This window comes from Dreissena polymorpha, chromosome 1 (genome assembly GCF_020536995.1).
Source record: "Dreissena polymorpha isolate Duluth1 chromosome 1, UMN_Dpol_1.0, whole genome shotgun sequence".
NCBI lineage: Eukaryota > Metazoa > Mollusca > Bivalvia > Myida > Dreissenidae > Dreissena > Dreissena polymorpha.
The window spans coordinates 139,571,744-139,591,798 of NC_068355.1; the positions used below are offsets into that span (position 1 = coordinate 139,571,744).

A 20,055-nucleotide genomic window follows, 5' to 3' on the forward strand; every position below is an offset into this window, starting at 1 on the left:
CCTTTAGTTTTTCCATCTGACGTTCCAATAGACCATAACTCCTGAAGAGTTTGTTTTCGTTTTGAAAACAGGACTTCCGGTTTCAAAAAGAGAAATTGCTCATGATGAGCAATTTCTCCTTTTATCTCAATGATTTCTACCCCACCCAGCCAGTTTATGAATAGTCCTTTACAATATTATTTTTCGTCTGCAATCTCTTTCAATTTGGGGCAGTCCAAAATGTATTGTTTGGTAAAGGGTTAACATTTATGGATAGTTAACATGTTGCCTTTCACGCTCGACATGTATGCATTTATCTCTTAAAATTAAAAAGTTATTCCAAGTGTATTTTGATAAACTTTTAGTTTGAGAAGAAAATCATTTATTCATCCCATAATGAATAAAGAGCAAAAACGCATAAACATGCAAAGTTCAATGACTTCCTGTGGCCATGTTTTTTTACTAATCAAATTTTCTTGAACAACTTTTTAATGGGAGCCTTTAAGGGATAAATTTGGCCCCAGGGGCATAATTTGAACAAACTTGGTAGAGAACTATAAGATGTCACTACATACCAAATTTGGAAGCCCTAGGCCCAATGGTTATGGACAGAAAGATTTTTAAATTTTGCACAAAAGAGGCTTTATATAAGCATATGTTCAGTTTTGTGACCCTTGGGGCAGGGTCAAATTTGAGCCCAGGAGAATAATTTGAACAAATTTGGTAGAGGACTATTAGATGTAACTACATACCAAATTTAGTAGGCCTAGGCTCTTTAATTATGAACAAGAAGATTTTTAAAGTTTGCACAAAAAAGGCCTTATTTAAGCATATGTTCATTTTTGTGACCCCCGGGGCAGGGTCAAATTTGACCCCAGTGGCATAATTTGAAAAAACTTAGTAGAGAACTTTAAGATTTTAATACATACCAAATTTGGTAGAAATAGGCCCAATGGTTATGGACAAGGAAGATTTTTAAAGTTTGCACAAAATAGGCCCAATATAAGCATATGTTCAATTTTGTGACCCCTGGGGAACGGTCAAATTTGATCCCAGGGGCTTAATTTGAACAAACTTGGTAGAGGACAATAGATTTTTTATACATACCAAATTTGGTAGCCCTATGCCGTACGGTTATGGACAGAAGGATTTTTAAAGTTTTCACAAAATAGGCCTTATTTAAGCGTATGTTCATTTTTGTTACCCCCGGGGCAGGGTCAAATTTGACCCCAGGTGCATAATTTGAATAAACTAAGTAGAGAACTATTAGATGTCACTACATACCGAATTTGGTAGCCCTAGGTTTTACGGTTATGGACAAGGAAGATTTTTAAATTTTGCACAAAATAGGCCCAATATAAGCATATGTTCAATTTTGTGACCCCTGGGGTACGTTCAAATTTGACCCCAGGTGCATAATTTGAACAAACTAAGTAGAGAACTATTAGATGTCACTACATACCGAATTTTAGTGATATAATGAAACCCCTTCTTATTTGCTTTACATTTAATATTTTAGAAGTTTCGAGGTTAGAATTCCTGTAAATTTCTGTTCATGAAAAAATAGTTTTTGAGTGTTTACAAGTACAGTTATTTTACTGATAATATTCCAGCTCGAAGTTAAGATGGTATGTGCGTTCCTAAGATATTTTTGTAAACAAAATTATCTGCCCTTGAATTACAACATACATTTTAAATCAGCTTCACTTGAACATTTCAGATTAACTTCTCAATCTTAAATTAATTTCTAAACTTTCAGATAAAGAAAACAAAAGTTCCAGAATCTTTCTCTTAAAAAGAATCAAATTTTACTGCAACTAAAAAATTAATACTTTAAAATGCTCTCTTTACAAGAATATTTGAGAAAATAAGCAAAGGCCAATTGCATTACCAGGATTGGGTTTCCTGAGCCAACATCTCAACAGGCACTTGTGTTGAAGTATGAAACAACCAGTCAGAAAAAGGACAACTTTTATAAGAGCCATGGCACTTGTGTTAAAGTATGAAACAACCAGTCAGAAATAGGACAACTTTTATAAGAGCCATGACACTTGTGTTGAAGTATGAAACAACCAGTCAGAAATAGGACAACTTTTATAAGAGCCATGGCACTTGTGTTGAAGTATGAAACAACCAGTCAGAAATAGGAGGCACTTGTGTTGAAGTATGAAACAACCAGTCAGAAATAAGAGGCACTTGTGTTGAAGTATGAAACAACCAGTCAGAAATAGGACTCGAAGTATGAAACAACCAGTCAGAAATAGGACAACTTTACAACCAGTCAGAAATAGGACAACTTTTATAAGAGATTATCCAGTGCAAACCACAAAAGCTAATCAGGGATGACACTTTCCCCCTCACTTGTTCTTTTGCTATGAAAAGACTTCCCTTAAACAAACAACACAACAAAACCCAACTAGAGCTTTGTCACAAACGAGATGAGTACCCCCACATGAAGAGCAGATGAAAAGTACTTAAAATAGGGAACACCATGCTGAATGTGTAAAACGCACTAAGTGACCCAGTGACCTAGTTTTTAGCCCTGCATGGCCCTCTGTTCGAACATGGCTTCCAGATCATCTAGATAAAACTTCTGACCAAATTTGGTGAAGAGCGGATGATAAGTACTTGAAATAGAGAGCGGACACCATATTGAATGTGTAAAACGCATTAAGTGACCCCGTGACCTAGTTTTTGTCCCAGCATGGCCCATGTTCATACATGGCCTAGAGATCATCTATATAAAACTTCTGACCAAGTTTGGATAAAAACTACTTGAATTAGAGAGTGGACATTATGCTGATTGTTTAAAACGCACTAAGTGACCCGGTGACCTAGTTTTTGACCCAGCATGACCCATATTAACACTTGGCCTAGATAAAATCTAGATAAACCTTCTGATCAATTTTGGTAAAGATCAGATAAAAACAACTTGAATTAGAGAGCGGATTCCTTCACTCCTATATACCTCCCTAAACTTCATTTGTGGGGGTATAAACAAGTTTTGTCCCTGATTAGCAAATGCAAACTGCACATGCTAATCTGGGACGACACTTTACATGCAATCAATAAGCCCCTTTATCTCAGAGCGCCTCATATGTACAGGTCAACAAATGCCTCGACACTGAATGTTGGACAGAAATTGTCTTCAGTGAACTTGAAACTAGAAACACAAACATAACAATATCAACAGTTACATACCTTTTATTTAACCATGGATACATTTAATTAAACAACAACAATACGGTCACAAAAGTTTAACACTCTGAAAATAAATCTTTATTACGTAGAAATACATATAAACATCTTTTTATTGTTCAGTTTAATAGAAGAAAAACAGACCAAAATGGCAATAAGAAGAAATTAACGAAATAAACACAATAAAAATATACAAAATACAAAAAAATATTGTATGAACATGAAATCAGTCAACATTTTGCAGCTTGTGATGTATATTTGATATTTGTTAATATGGGGCATTGCAGTTTATTTTGTTCACATGGAGCATTGCAGTTAATTGTGTTCATATAGAGCATTGCAGTTTATTGTGTTCTTATGGAGATTTAAAGCTTCTTTTTGTTCACATGGGGAATTTCATTTTAGTTTTCTTATTATGGAGCATTGCAGTTTATTGTGTTCACATGGGGCATTGTAGCTGATTGTTTTCACATCGATCCTTGTAGTTAATTGTGTCCCCATGGGGCATTGCATTTTATTGTGTCCACATGGGACATTGCAGTTTATTGTGTTCACATGGGGCATTGCAGTTTATTGTGTTCACATGGGGCATTGCAGTTTATTGTGTTCACATGGGGCATTGCAGTTTATTGTGTTCACATGGGATATTGCAGTTTATTGTGTTCACATGGGGCATTGCAGTTTATTGTGTTCACATGTGACATTGCAGTTTATTGTGTTCACATGGGACATTGCAGTCTATTGTGTTCACATGGGACATTGCAGTCTATTGCATTCACATGGGAAACTGCAGTTTATTGTGTTCACATGGGACTTTGCAGTTTATTGTGTTCACATGGGAAACTACAGTTTATAGTGTTCACATGGGACTCTGCAGTTTATTGTGTTCACATGGGACTCTGCAATTTATTGTGTTTGCATGGGACTCTGCAGTTTACTGTGTTCAAATGGGACACTGCAGTTTACTGTGTTCATAAACTTATGGAACATTGGAGTTTACTGTGTTCATATTGGACACTGCAGTTAACTGTGTTCATAAAATTATGGAACATTGGAGTTTATTGTGTTCACTTTGGGGCATTGCCGCTTATTTTTTTCACATGGATCATAACAATATTTTTGACATGGTGATTTGAGGCTTATATTTTTTCTCATGTCACCTTTAAGTATTTACACAGAAGTGTGAAATATAAAATCATGTGATTCAATTTAAATATTGTTCACATCGTCTTTCGAATGATGTCATGCATGAACAAAACTGCTTGAATTAAAGTTTTTGTTCAAATGAACCAATGAGCATGTTGAGCTCAGGTGAGCTTAAATAAAGCAATTGAAGAACCTTTACAATATGCACAGTAGCACTTGGAGGTAAATATTGGGTAAAATTTTGATGAAAATCAGACGCAAAATGAAGGAGTTTATCACAGAGGAGTTTGATGGACAAGCCGAATAAAGCCTACCATTTGTATATCCCTAAACCTTTTGGCGGGATTAAATATATGACATGGCAGAATATTCAAATAGATCGATAAGACTTCATTGTTCTATAAATTATCAAATTTCATAAGACAAAAAACAACATGATACTGTGTTTCACTTGTTGTTCATATTATGCTTATCCGCATGTTTGAGACATCAACATGGCAACACACATAACTTATTTGATCATGAAACAAGTGTAGAAAAAAGCAGTAAGAAGATGCAAACACTTAACCCTTTAGCACTTAGATACTTATTTTCACACATTTGTAGTCCCTCAGAAAGCTAAATGTTATTGCAGACCTTTCTTACTAGATCCAAGTTATTAAAGTTTCAGTTCCAACCCTTAGATACTGATGAGCAGCAAACAGCATAAAACCTGAACAGACTGCAAGTTACTCGCAGGCTGTTCTGGTTTTATGCTGTATGCACATAGCCATTTTCACTTTGCTTCTGAGTGGGAAAGGGTTAATCCATAAGAAAACAGTCAGATATAATCATACAGGCTTCAGCATTCGCTATTTTGATGAGCTGTGCTCTGGGAAATGGGGGTTAATGCATAAACATAAAGTGTCATCCCAGATTATGCTGGGCAGACTGCACAGGCTATTCCAGGATGATACTTTCTGGCTAAGCTGGAATTTTGCTATGAAGAAATTTTGTTTCATCAAAAAATACGAAAGCCGAAAGTCTTGTCCCTGAATAGCCTGTGTGGACTGTGCAGGCTAGTCTGAGATGCCACTTTAAGCACACGCATTGAGCCCCTTTTCTTGAGAAAGGCTCATATATTTTTATATAAATTCTGTAACATACAAACATTTAACAAAACTCATGATTGTGTCAACAAATAAACAATTTGTAAACATTGTCATAGCAGGACAGAAACATAACAACATGAAATATATAATATATACAATTATTTAGTAGAAACTGTAAACATTTGCTTTAAATAAGCAACGTTGCACATTGCTTGATAGACAACAATAATGCAAATATCATTATGATTCTTACATGATTCTAACACGATCAGACTAATGTAAATGAGCCTCAATCTGAGAAAACAGGGTCTATTACATTGGCGTAAAGTGTGGACTGCACAGGCTCTGGGATGTGGACTGCACAGGTTCTGGGATGACCCTTACACATATGTATTAAGTGTGGACTGCACAGACTCTGGGATGACCCTTACACATATGTATTAAGTGTGGACTGCACAGACTCTGGGATGACCTTTACACATATGTATTAAGTGTGGACTGCACAGACTCTGGGATGACCCTTACACATATGTATTAAGTGTGGACTGCACAGGCTCTGGGATGACCCTTACACATATGTATTAAGTGTGGACTGCACAGACTCTGGGATGACCCTTAAACATATGTATTAAGTGTGGACTGCACAGGCTCTGGGATGACCCTTACACATATGTATTAAGTGTGGACTGCACAGACTCTGGGATGAACCTTACACATATGTATTAAGTGTGGACTGCACAGGCTCTGGGATGACCCTTACACATATGTATTAAGTGTGGACTGCACAGGCTCTGGGATGACCCTTACACATATGTATTAAGTGTGGACTGCACAGACTCTGGGATGACCCTTACACATATGTATTAAGTGTGGACTGCACAGGCTCTGGGATGACCCTTACACATATGTATTAAGTGTGGACTGCACAGGCTCTGGGATGACCCTTACACATATGTATTAAGTGTGGACTGCACAGGCTCTGGGATGACCCTTACACATATGTATTAAGTGTGGACTGCACAGACTCTGGGATGAACCTTACACATATGTATTAAGTGTGGACTGCACAGGCTCTGGGATGACCCTTACACATATGTATTAAGTGTGGACTGCACAGACTCTGGGATGAACCTTACACATATGTATTAAGTGTGGACTGCACTGACTCTGGGATGACCCTTACACATATGTATTAAGTGTGGACTGCACAGACTCTGGGATGACCCTTACACATATGTATTAAGTGTGGACTGCACAGGCTCTGGGATGACCCTTACACATATGTATTAAGTGTGGACGGCACAGACTCTGGGATGACCCTTACACATATGTATTAAGTGTGGACTGCACAGGCTCTGGGATGACCCTTACACATATGTATTAAGTGTGGACTGCACAGACTCTGGGATGACCCTTACACATATGTATTAAGCCCCATATTCCCAGAGCCAGACTCGTATATTTTATCATGGCTAAATGTCCACAGAGGGGGTTATCATGTGACAAACAAGATGGCGACGTCCATGCTGATTCAGGTATTTTTGGACGTTTTATACCCTTTATTACTTTTGTCAATTGTTAAAATGTCCCTCACTTTTACTTGCTGCAAATTTTCTTGGTGGGTCACAAAATTACAGCTCTGTCTAAGAAATTTGACAGCGAGTAAAGTTGACATAAAGAGCAAATATTAAAACAAAATAAACACTAATCACTGTCTTGCTGATATGGCTAGAAAGTTAGCAGCATTTAAACAATTAAAACAAGTAATAAATGGTACAAAACGGCAAAAAATACCTGTCTCCGAATGGATGATGCCATCTTGATTGTCACATGATTACCCCCATCTGAGGGTCGATGTGTACATGAAATACATGAACAAACAAACACTAATCTAAAAACTCTTATTTAATTTAAGGTAATCAATATAAAAACAATTGGTAAGTCTAAGTTTTTTTCAAGTTTAATTTAAATACCTGTTATTCAACAGAACTTTGGAATGTAGAAGGCAGGTGTATATAAAAGCAAGGCCACATAGTGGCTGGAATATCATAGAACAGTGAGGTTTTTAGTGCTTGAACAACAAACATGTGAGAAGTATTAACCCATTTATGCCTAGTGGACTCTCCCATCCTTCTAAATTGGATCAATTTATTACCAAAATTAAGGATGTCTAGTATATTTATTACTAAATTTAGAATATTTGCCAAGGCCTTTTTTCTTGACGCTAGGCATAAATGGGTTAAATGTAGATAATAAATATCCTCTACATTTGAACACTATGTAACAAAGGAAGGTAACATTTGAGCTGCGCTCTGTGAAAACGTGGTTTAAAGCTTGGGCGTAAAGTGTAGCCTCAGATTAGCCTGTGCTGTCTGCACAGGCTAGTCAGGAAAGACACTTTCCACTTTTAGTTTTCCAATAACGTGGCTCATATATAAACCATAAACATAATTATAGAACTAAAATATATTATTACATTTTAATTATATGTAAATATACATATTAATATAATGAACTACCATGTATGCTTATAAATGTAGAAAAAATACAAAATTACCATCCTCTACAATTGAAAACCATACAACAGGAGAAGTTGAAATATATATTTTAAAACAGATCTGTTCTAATAACAAAAATATACACAACTTGTTCCCAAAGTCTCAACATAAATACACAGAATTTTATAAATTATTTCGCTATTAAATATAAACACTTTTTTCAACAATTGACTGCATGTATTTTCATGCAGGTATATTGAACATTAATAGAATTCACACAATGATTATATACAAGATATTTTGTTTTCCACAAACACACAACACAGGCTAATTAATCATGAACAAATATCTGTATTTTTAGTACTAACCCTTTCCCACTCAGAAGAAAAGTTAAAATAGCTATGTGCAAAAAGCATCAAACCAGAACAGCCTGTGAGTAACTCGCAGTCTGTTTAGGTTTTATGCTGTTTGCTGCTCATCAGTATCTAAGGGTTGGAAATGAAGTTTTAAAACTTGAATCTAGTAAGAAAGTTCTTCAATTAAATATAACTTTCTATTGGACTACACATGTGTCAAAATACGTATCTAAAGTGGTAAAGGGATAAGTACAAATATTACATTGTATGATTTTTATCTCTTTTAATGTGTTCTTATTCTTGTTTAAATAAGTTCAAACAAGAATATAAAAAAAAACACTGGTTTCGTTAAAACATACAAAATCAATAGGATTTTAATTGACTGCATTGATATTACTTAAAATTTAAAAATGGGTTCATATATATAAATGCAGTATATATGGCACCATTTTGATATTGTTGTGATATGTCGGTTTTATAAGTATTTTACATGACATCATAGTAAGTAATCTTGGAAATTAGTTTTTGGAAACAAAGCACAATCAAGTACAATAACACATATACCCTGACAATAATTTACTAAAGTATATGACAGAATACAAATAAAATAAATTCATGCTTTAATGGATATGTCATCATAAAAAATCATTTATAGCAAAAAATACATTAAAATGATCGTTGATTTCAATTGACACATTAATGAAAATTTAATATATTTAGCTGTTTTGAACAATCCACAACTATACATTTTTTGTTTTAGTTATAGTATTTTCATGACAATTTTTGATGACAAATATTTTACATTGTATTCATGACATATAAGCTCTGTTGGTCATAATTATTTAATGAAATAATTTATAAGCCCAACATAAACATAAAATGAGTAAACAGTGGCAAAAATATGTTCTGTTATATAATGCATAAGCAAAAATAAACAAAGTTATATTTAATGACTGGTATGCATATCAAATACATGATCAGGATTTGAACAAGCAGCACCCAAGATAAATCAAGGCCAACTTTGTTATTTTCATACCAGTTATAAACATTTTATATTGTTCAAAAATATCATGTGGCTTTTTATAACAAAACTAGAACTACACAATTAAAGTATCATTATGAGGTCTTTGAGAGTAAAACAGCCAAACAACAGGGGCATAGGGCACCAAATATTCTGAATACATTAGTTCATGCTACATGTATATCACAAAACAATACAATTACAGCATTCTAGGCTATTTCCCAGTAGATCACTGATGGATTTCCACATTAAACTCCCTATAGTCATAAGTAATTGACTATAATGTCTCAGACAACTTACACCCCACATTTAATGCATAGCTTTCCGAAAACACCATTCAAAACTAAACTCAACAACAGAATAATATCATAAATCATGCTTCAAAAATCAACAAGATGATTGAAACTGATAACAGAAAACTGATAACAGAAAACTGATAACTCAATACAATGCAGATAGTGTGTACTCAGTATAAAAACCTATTTCCTAGAGAAATAATGTGAGTTATGACCCAGGAAAACTGGGCCTTTAAATGAGCTTCATTCTAGGAAAACTGGGCTTAAAGAATGTGCTTACAGTGTCAACCCAGATTAGACTCTACAGTATGCAAAGGCTAATAAGGGTTAAAAATTTCCGCTTTTATAGAAGTTATCAATTAAAGGAAGTCTCCTCTAAACAAAAGTCCAGTTTAGTTGGAAAGTGTTGTCCCTGATAAGCCTATTCAGACTGCATAGGCTAATCTGGGATGACAGTTGACGCACATGCATTAAACCCAGTTTTCCCACAAATGTGTAAGTCTGCACAGTCTTATCAGTCTTATCCAGAAGGACTCTTACTGTCTGCAGCAGCTTTAGGTTTAGAAGAGACTTCTGCGAAATGAAAACATTTATATCATAAATACAGACACAGCTGTCCTGAAGACTGATACAATATGTCTCCTTCAGACACTCACAACTTGTCAGTTTGCAATTGTAAATATCTAATAACTTACTCATAATAACTAACTTAAAAGCTTTAATTGAAACGGTCTCCTGGGAGAATAAAATGCAGACACCTCAGGCAGACGAATCAAGTCCCATTTGTCAATTTAGCAGCTCAAACGCTTCCAAATGTATGGATACAATGCAGGCACCAGGTATCGGTGTATTCATGTTTGTTAGGTGTCTTCCATATAAGCATGTCCACTACAAAAAGGCTAATCAGGGACAAAAATTTCCACCTTTAATGGTATTTTTCTTTAAAAAAGTCTCTTCTTAGCAAAGAAAATCCAGTTTAGGCTTAAAAAGTCTTTCCTGTAGTCCACACAGGCAAATCTGGGAGGACACTTTCCGTGCATGCATTAAGTCTAGGTATCCGTGTTCTCAGTATAGCACGAGCTCCCGTGAGAATGTCTTGATGCAATGGTCCACAATGTGAAGAATGGCCCCAGCCATGTTGTCCACTATATCTGCCATGGTGACGGACTTCATGTTGTCAATGGCGATATCAGTATCCTGGTAACCGCTACTGTCACGTATCCTGGACACCATCTGAAGCAACACAATGGAATAAGAAACTAAATTATTGTAATGATTAAAACATTTGTTGAACAAGGGCTGTTTGTAAAACATGCATGCCCCCCATATGGGTTGTCAATTGTAGGGGCAGCCATTGTGTGAATACGTTTTTTTGCACTGTGACCTTTGACCTAGTGACCTGAAAATCAATAGGGGTCATCTGCGAGTCATGATCAATGTACCTATGAACTTTCATGATCCTAGGCCTAAGCATTCTTGAGTTATCATCCGGAAACCATTTTACTATTTTGAGGCTCAGGGCTCACGCTAGGGGGCGACGTGAGCGACTAAGTCGCTTTCTTACGCCAAACGTCGCCTAAAATTTAAGAAATTGTAGATAAAATGCGACTTCCAGTCTCCCTCTTATCTGAATTTGTTTAAATCCGTTTTTTTCGATGTCAAGGTCTGACTCAATTTTCCAATACACACTGTCGCAGCCCGGAGCGTGTCGCAATTGAGCGACAGATAATTTGAGGTAAACCCCGCCCCGATTCTCCCAACCTCCGAACTTATCTACATGTAATCGGCGATCGATATTGGTCAAGTCAGCATTCAAGTCACATGGTAGCTGGCCAATCAACATTGATTTCAGTCACACATAATATTGGGTCATTCATGCGCAGACACTGTATACTTGGAAATACACAGTTGATATTGTCGTCTGCCAATACTATAGCGGCCGATGGCAAACGTTGTATTTACAGATAAACAAATAAAAAGAAGCCTAACAATAAAAAAATTATTTCTAAGTTGATTACTTTACATTTCTACCGACTATCCATCTAAATTAACAAAAGGATGATAATTAAATAATTAGATCTATGTTGATGATGTTACACCTTTCTGCCGAAAGTTTGAAATTAAAAGGTGATAATTAAGTTGAAATTTACCCACAAACTATGCTGTTGTGAAGCAATATGTCAATTAAATTGTGTATTAATTATGTATTTGCTAGGTTTCCGATATTCATTTTTTTGCTGTCAAACGATATGCACAATTTGTTTCATGTGCGTAACGCGTACAATTTTTCGGACTGTCGTTTTCGGATTCATTATTTTTCATCGATGGATAATTTAATTTCTAAGTTCTTTAAAGAAGAAATAGAATGAAGAATACAGATGGGGTGATGCGGACTGTGTGGTTTATCCTATTTCGAATTGTATTCACATGACATTGCAATTGGAAAGACTATAAAAAATAACAAATAATTATTAAGAAAGCATATGCTATATGTCATATTTCAAACATAAATTTTTATCTGGTCTGACAGTTTTATTAAGCTTATGTTATCTAAGGCTTCATAAACATATTATCTTTGAAATACTATAGTCTGTATAATATGATATTTACATCAAAATGGATTGAATATTGAGCTAGTAAAATTTTAGTTATTTATCTGTCGTGTCTATTATTACTTGGTTAATTAGAACTGCTGGAAAAATTTAGACACACAAAAGAAATATAATTATGTGTACTACAGTGGTATACTTCAATCATGTGATACACATGTATGTGTGTTGTAACGCCCTAAATGAAAACCCTTGTGTCCAAGTCTCTCCACTTCTCCCTAGAGTCTCCTCACTTCTATCTAAATCAGTGTCCAGGGAGAAGTCATTTCTCCCTAAAATTTGAGCCCAGCATGAGCCCTGTCCTAGGCGTAAGCTTTCTTGAGTTTCATCCGGAAACCATTTTACTGTGTCAAGTCACCATGACCTTTGACCTTGTGACCTGAAAGTCAATAGGGGTCATCTGCGAGTCATGATCAATGTACCTATAAAGTTTCATGATCCTAGGCGTAAGCAATCTTGAGTTATCATCCGGAAACCATTTTTCTAAGTTGAGTCACCATGACCTTGACCTTTGACCTAGTGACCTGAAATCAATAGGGGTCATCTGCAAGTCATGATCAATGTACCTATGAAGTTTCATGATCCTAGGCATAAGCGTTCTTGAGTTATCATCCGGAAACCATTTACCTGCTTCGAGTCACTGTGACCTTGACCTTTGACCCAGTGACCTGAAAATCAATAGGGGTCATCTGCGAGTCATGATCAATGTACCTATGAAGTTTCATGATCCTAGGCATAAGCTTTCTTGAGTTATCATCTGGAAACCATTTTACTGCTTTGAGTCACTGTGACCTTGACCTTTGACCCAGAGACCTGAAAATCAATAGGGGTCATCTGCCAGTCATGATCAATGTACCCATGAAGTTTCATGACCCTAGGCGTAAGCATTCTTGAGTTATCATCCGGAAACCATTTTACTGTTTCGGGTCATCATGACCCTGACCTTTGACCTATTGACCTGAAAATCAATAGGGGTCATCTTCCAGTCATTATCAATGTCTTGAGTTATCATCCGGAAACGATTATACTGTTTCGAGTCACTGTGACCTTGACCTTTGACCTAGTGACCTGAAAATCAATAGGGGTCATCTGCCAGTCATGGTCAATGTACCTATGAAGTTTCATGATCCTAGGCCTAAGCGTTCTTGAGTTATCATCCGGAAACCATTTGGTGGACGGACCGACCAATGGACCGACGTGCAAAACAATATACCCCCTCTTCTTCAAAGGGGGCATAAATATTCTAGAAATCCCAAATTTTGGAAATAAATTGATCCAATTTAGATGGATGGGAGAGTCCACTAGGCATAAATGGGTAAAGTGCTGTAACTTCAAGATGGGAACTAAGTGTTAGATGGATAAGTGAACACAAGTACTGAATGATGGCTACCATTTCTTTATACCTTTGCCTTTCTACTGAGGATTGAAAAACATATCCCTACCTCCCGTCCTAAACCACATTTCTTGTTGAGAGATTTGTTCCCCCCTGACACTTGTAAATAACCCCTGTTCTAGACCACACCTTAACCCCTACCTCCTGTCCTAGACCACAGATCTTGTTGAGGGATTTGTCCCCTCCCTGGCACTTGTAACAGATCATCATCTTGTAGACGTTGTTTGGGAACTGGCAGTTGTAGAAGTAGCCCATCTGGTTCTTGAAATGCCTCGTAAACGCAAGATCAGCCTCAAAATGTATCATGTGACCTGCCAAAAGGTGATTTTATTCAAACATTTAGAGGATCTATAAGTGATAAAAAGTGGTGCCAAGTTATTTAAATTTTTAAGCAAACATCGCAGATCAAGATGAGACGCATCATGCGGCGTCTCATCTGGGTCTACGCTGTTTGCCAAGGCCTTTTTTCTAGACGCTTGGCATAAATGAGTTAATGCTATGCTGTAAAATAATTTATATTTGTCCGCATGAAATTAAGTGGCTTTTGAAAAAATGATGTTCCTGGAATGGTTAATTCTTGGTTATATGATTTAAAAAAAAAGTGGAATGTGTGTCTGTCAATTTCCAATGTGTTTGTGTAAAATTCATGTGCTTGTGTTAAATTCGTGTGATTGTGTTAAATTCATGTGATTGTGTAAATTTCATGGGATTGTGTTAAATTCATGTGATTGTGTTAAATTCATGTGATTGTGTTAAATTTATGATTGTTTTCAATTCATGTGATTGTTTTCAATTCATGTGATTGTTTTAAAATATTCATGTGATTGTGTTAAATTCATATGAATGTTTTAAATTCATGTGATTGTTCTACATTCATGTGATTGTGTTAAATTCATGTAATTGTGTTAAAGCAATGTGATTGTTTAAAATTCATGTGGTTATTTTCAATTCATGTGGTTGTTTTAAATTCATGTGATTGTTTTAAATTTGTGTGATTGTTTTAAATTCATGTCATCTCATCTCATCTTCGCCTGTGGTCGCCATCCAGCTTCCTCCAGGCGTCTCAGTTCTGGGCGAGTCTCTCCAACTGCCCCCATGTTTGGCCCATCTGCTTAGCATCTGCATCCAGGTCACAGGGCCAGGTGTTTCTAGGCCGCCCTCTCTTCCTTTTCCCTTGGGGATTCCATGCGAGAGATAGAATCATTGCCTTGTTGTATTGGATGCAGGCTTGCGAATGGTGTGGCCTATCCACCGCCAACGTCTTTGAAGGATATCTTCTTCAACTGGCTGATGCTTTGTTCTTATCCATAATTCTTTGTTGGAGATCTTGTCTGGCCAGCGGATTTGAGGACACCTGAGGCAGGTGTTGATGAAGACCTGTATTTTCTTTATGGTGGTGACAGTGGTTCTCCAGGTCTCTGCTCCATAGAGGAGTAGTGGATTCACGATGGTATTGAAGAGCCTAATCTTGGTGGTGATGCCAATTGCACTGGATCCCCAGATGTTCTTCAGCTGATAGAAGTCTGCTCGTGCTTTACCGATGCTGGTTCTGACATCTGCATCCGTTCCCCCCTGGTTGTCCAAAATGCTGCCGAGATAGGTTAAGCTGTCCACCTCCTCCAGTGCCTCGCCTTGGACTGTGATGGGTGTGTTGTTGGATGCGTTGGTCCTGAACACCTTGCTCTTCCCTCTGTTGATGGCGAGTCCCAGTCTGGCTGAGTTGTCCGCTACCATGTTTGTCTTTTCCTGCATCTGTTGTTGGGTGTGGGAGAGAAGAGTCAAAGCATCAGCAAAGTTGAGGTCTTCCAACTGTTTCCAGAGTGTCCACTGAATTCCATTCCGCTTCTGCTCCGTTGATGTCTTCATTACCCAGTCTTTGGCCAGCAGGAACAGGAAAGGTGAGGGTAAGCAGCCTTGCCTCACACCGGTTCTCACTTCAAAGGCATCTGTGAGCTGTCTGACATATACGATTTTGCAAGTCATTCCTTCATAAGATTTCTTGATGATGTTGGTGATCTTTCCTGACACGCCTAGTGTCTCAGAAGCCTCCAGAGGGACTCCTGGTCAACGCTGTTGAAAGCCTTTTCATAGTCAATGAAGTTTACATACAACAGAAATTCCACTCTAGGGATTGTTCCAGAATGATGCGCAGGGTTGCAATCAGATCTGTTCACAATCTCTCCTTTTGAAAGCCTGCTTGTTGGTAACGGAGAAGTGGGTCTACTGCGTCTTTCTTTCGGTTCAGCAGGATGCGATTAAATACCTTTCATGGAGACAACAGAGTAATTCTTCAGTAGTTGGAGCAGGAACTGAGGTCGCCTTTCTTGGGAAGCTTGATGAGGTAACCCTCTTTCCACTCCGTTGGAATTTCTTCTTCATCCCATATCTTGCTGAAGAGTGGGTATAGTAGCTCCACGCTGGTCTCCACATCAGCTTTAAGTGCTTCTGCCGGTATGCTGTCAGGTCCTGCAGATTTGCCGTTCTTCAATTGCTTGATGGCGCTGCTGGTCTCTTCCTTTGTGGGGAGTGCAGCGTTTGATTGATTGGCAGATCATTTGGAGCTTGCAGAATCTCCGATGGGTTCGCAGGAACTGACCGGTTGAGTAGCTCCTGGAAGTGCTCAATCCACCTCTTCTTTTGCCCTTTATCATCTGGTATTACTCCTCCATTTTAGTCCCTTACTGGCCTCTCTGGCTTGGCAAACTTTCCTGCTAATCTCTTGGTGATGGAGTACAGATCTTTAGTTCTGTTCTGATTGGCTGTTTCTTCTGCCTCTGTTGCAAGCGTCTGTAGGTAGTTCCGCTTGTCTGCTCTAATACTTAGCTTGACCCTCCTATTTGCTTCGGTGTTCTCTTCTTGTGCTCTCACTTTTGCGCCTCGTGTTCTGCTGTTGTTTACACTTGCCTTCTTTTCTCGTATTTCCGAAACTTTCTGAAGCGTCTCTGCTGATATCCACTGCTTGTGGGTGTGAAACTTGGAGCCCAGTACTTCTAGGCATGTTGAAGTCACTGATTCTTTCACGTTCTGTCACTTCTGCTCTATTGTCTCTTTTTCAAGCAGCTCCTCTAGGACCTGGAACTTGTTGGAAAGAGTGAACTTGAACTCTTCTGCTTCAATGTGGCAGTGTTGTAACGTTGGTATTGGCTGGGCCCCACTGTCCAACTCTTCTTCAGCTTTAGTTTCAATCGGGCAACAAGGAGATGATGGTTCGAAGCCACTTCTGCTCCTCGCTTGACACATACATCCTGAAGAGAGCGACCAAACTTTTTTGTGATGCACAAGTGGTCAATCTGGTTCTCCGTTGACAGGTCTGTTGACACCCAAGTTGCCTTGTGTATCCTTCTGTGATGGAAAACACTTCCTCCGATGACCAGGTTACTTGTGGCGCACAGGTCATCTCTTCCCGTTGTTGTTCATCTTGCCTAACCCTTGCTTCCCCATGATCTCCTAATATCCTCTGTTGTCACTACCGATCTTGGAGTTGATGTCACCCATTAGAAGGCTGATGTTTCTCTTTGGTCTGTCGTGTATGATGGATGACAGTCTATTGTAAAAGTTGTCTTTCTCACCCTCTTTACTGTTGTTCGTCAGGGCGTAGCACTGATTTATGTCCACGTTGATCCTCTTCTTTATTATAAGGAAAGAGGCCGTCATGATCTGTGGTCTGTGTGCCTCCCACCCGATGAGCGCTCTCTGTGCCGACTTGGAAAGCATCGGGGCTACTCCCTAGGTGTGTGCTGCATCCTCCTGCTCATGCCCCGAGAACAATGTTCAGTAACTCACCAGAAGTCAGTCGCTTCTGCCCAGAGCCAGTCCATCCTGATTCACTGATCCCTAGGATGGTGAGGTTGAACCTCCACATCTCTGCGGCCACTTGTGTCTTCCCGGTCTCGTACATGGTTCGAATATTTCATGTACCTATGGTGGTTGTGATCCTGGTTGAGATGATGGTCTTTTGCCCGATGGCTTCCAGTTGACACTGGCTTTCACTGTCGGGCGTCATTGTCCTCCAGCTGGAGGTCCACCTTCTCCCAGGTCCGTGATGTCTGTTGTTATACTGTTTGGCGTTTCTGTAGCAATAAGGTTTCAACAGGGTACAGTAGCTAAGCCCAAACCTCCTCCTTTTTCAGCCCCCGCTTGGGACTGTCCTTGGAAGAGTTGTTAAATTCATGAGATTGTTTTAATTTCATGCGATTGTTTTAAATTAATGTAAAATGAAAAGGTTTATTTCTTTAAGAATATTGTAGCATCAAATACACACTGCCTTTTTTCCGGACAATTTATAACTAATTGTCTTCCGCATGGAATACAAAAACATACACCAGGGATGTCCGGTGTTTCAGACATTCGCCAAATTTTATTCCACATTCATCAACTTCAGTCAACCACTCCCATCGCCATTTATTCTTGATGTCCGATTCTAGCACCTTTGTACTCTAATTCGGTTCAAGGAACTTCATTTTTTGTATTTGTTTTATCTCAAAAAGGATCTATTTTTAATTATGGCAATCCTTTGACGTAAATGATTCTAAAATGTCGCAAAATCTTGCGTCCCTTTATTTTTCGCCCGGATTACAATGTAAGAAACGATTACTCTTTTGGGCACCTGCTTTTGTTAATTTACCAAAAATGCAGCTCGTTTAATGAAACACGTTCTGTAATATCCATTATAAAGCATCTATTATTAGTTCCATGTTTTTTATTTGCATGATAAACGTTTTGTGTTGCTTTGACAATGGACAATGCGAGGGGGGGGGGGTCATCCCCCCCCCCCCCCCCCCCCCACACACACACACTAATTATCTCATCAAATATTACGTTCCCTGAATAACTGGAATTCTGGCACAAACCAGACATTTTTTAACCCTGTAAATTCAAGTGATTGTTTTTAATTCATGTGATTATTTTAAATTCGTGTGATTGTTTTAAATTCGTGTGATTGTGTTAAATTCATGTGATTGTTTTAAGTTCATGAGATTGTGTTAAATTCATGCAATTGTTTAAAATTCATGTGATTTTGTTAAATTCATGTGATAGTTTAAAATTCATGTGATTGTGTTAAATTCATGTGATTGTGTTAAATTCATGTGATTGTGTTAAATTCATGTTAAATTTGTGGAACGGTCAACCCACAAAATTAATGTTGCAAGATTAGTAATGATAATACGCTTATTCATTCCCAACTTCTGAATGCGGCTGTATTCATGTCTTTAGTTCCATGGCAAAAACTTCTGATAGTAAGGCTATAATATCTCATCTCAAAATTTCAAGTTTACCTTTATACCCCAGAAAGCCATGGGAAGGTTTCAACATCTGAGTCAACGACCACAGCAAAACGTACTCGAGCTCGAGCCTCTGGCCACGGGAGAACGAGGTCACCTGCTGGACAAGAGAGTCGCGCTTCTGGATTGACAGGGGTATTGTCTTCATCACCGGGGGTATACTCACTGTGACGATACCTGTAGATACAGATTAACATGCAGGACTTACAAAGCTTACAGGCCTTTCCACATTTATGTCATGGGAAAAAAATTATCATTAACCCTTTACCACTTAGATACGCATTATTACACATTTGCAGTCCCTTAGAAACTTAAAGACCTTTCTTACTAAATTCAAGTTTAAACGGCTTCATTTCCAACCCTTAGATACTGATGAGCAGCAAACAGCATAAAACCTGAACAGACTGCGAGTTACTCGAAGGCTGTTCTGATTTTATGTTGTTGGCACATAGCCATTTTAACTTTGCTTCTGAGTGGAAAAGAGTTAAAATGCAAAAGGCCAATTACTGTGAAATTATGAAAGCAGGAGGTATTGCTCTGGTACACTGCCTTTTCCATCAAGTGGATCTATCTACCTACGAACTGTCAATTTGATACCTAGAATAGTTTGCAAGAAATGGCCTATTCAAAATGAATGTAAAAAAACAAAACAAAGAGAAATTACTCTCAAAACATGACAACAAGAGTTATGGTTCTTGAGCACTGCACATCTCATAGATGAGATCTACCAACTTTTAGCATTTTTAAGTTTAGTACGGCAAACGTTTCAGTTGAACTACACAAGTAAAACAACAAACATCAGTAATCCTTTTGAAGAAAATGCATCACTAGTACATTACAAATGTATGCCATTTTACTTTTTAACGGTTCAATTTGGCTGGAGACTCTTTGAGCCTCATTCTGGGAAATTTGGGCTTAATGCATGTATGTAAAGTGTCGTCCATTTGGCACAGGCTAATTTTACACAGGCTTATCAGGGACAACACTTTCCCCTTTTATAGAATTTTACTTTAATTAATCAGGGACGTCACTTTTGGCTTTTAAAGATTTTACTTTAAAAAGAAGTCTCTTCTACATAAAAATCCAGTTAAGGTGTAAAGGGTCATCACAGAATATCCTTGCAATCCGCACAGACTATTCTGGGACAACAAAATCTGGGACAACAAAATCTGGGACAACAAAATCT

At 37.9% G+C, this 20,055-nt stretch overlaps 1 protein-coding gene across 7 annotated transcripts in view; it reads right to left on the reverse strand.

Moving 5' to 3' along the window:
• Window positions 1-3,167: 3,167 nt before the first annotated feature.
• The window catches only part of LOC127852330 (uncharacterized), a 63,044-nt gene continuing 46,156 nt past the window's right edge, over window positions 3,168-20,055 (reverse strand). For 2 of the 7 annotated variants that reach the window (XM_052386292.1, XM_052386267.1), the window contains 4 exons: window positions 18,864-19,046; window positions 13,729-13,898; window positions 6,639-10,818; window positions 3,168-5,886 (listed from right to left, as the gene is read on the reverse strand). In XM_052386292.1, the coding sequence (XP_052242252.1) occupies window positions 10,651-10,818; window positions 13,729-13,898; window positions 18,864-19,046 (521 nt within the window). In that variant the 3' untranslated portion in view covers window positions 3,168-5,886; window positions 6,639-10,650. Of the gene's footprint in view, window positions 5,887-5,933; window positions 6,076-6,122; window positions 6,405-6,451; window positions 10,819-13,728; window positions 13,899-18,863; window positions 19,047-20,055 lie in introns of those variants that run through there. The other 5 variants (XR_008036211.1, XM_052386287.1, XM_052386274.1 and 2 more) reach the window with 5 other exon arrangements.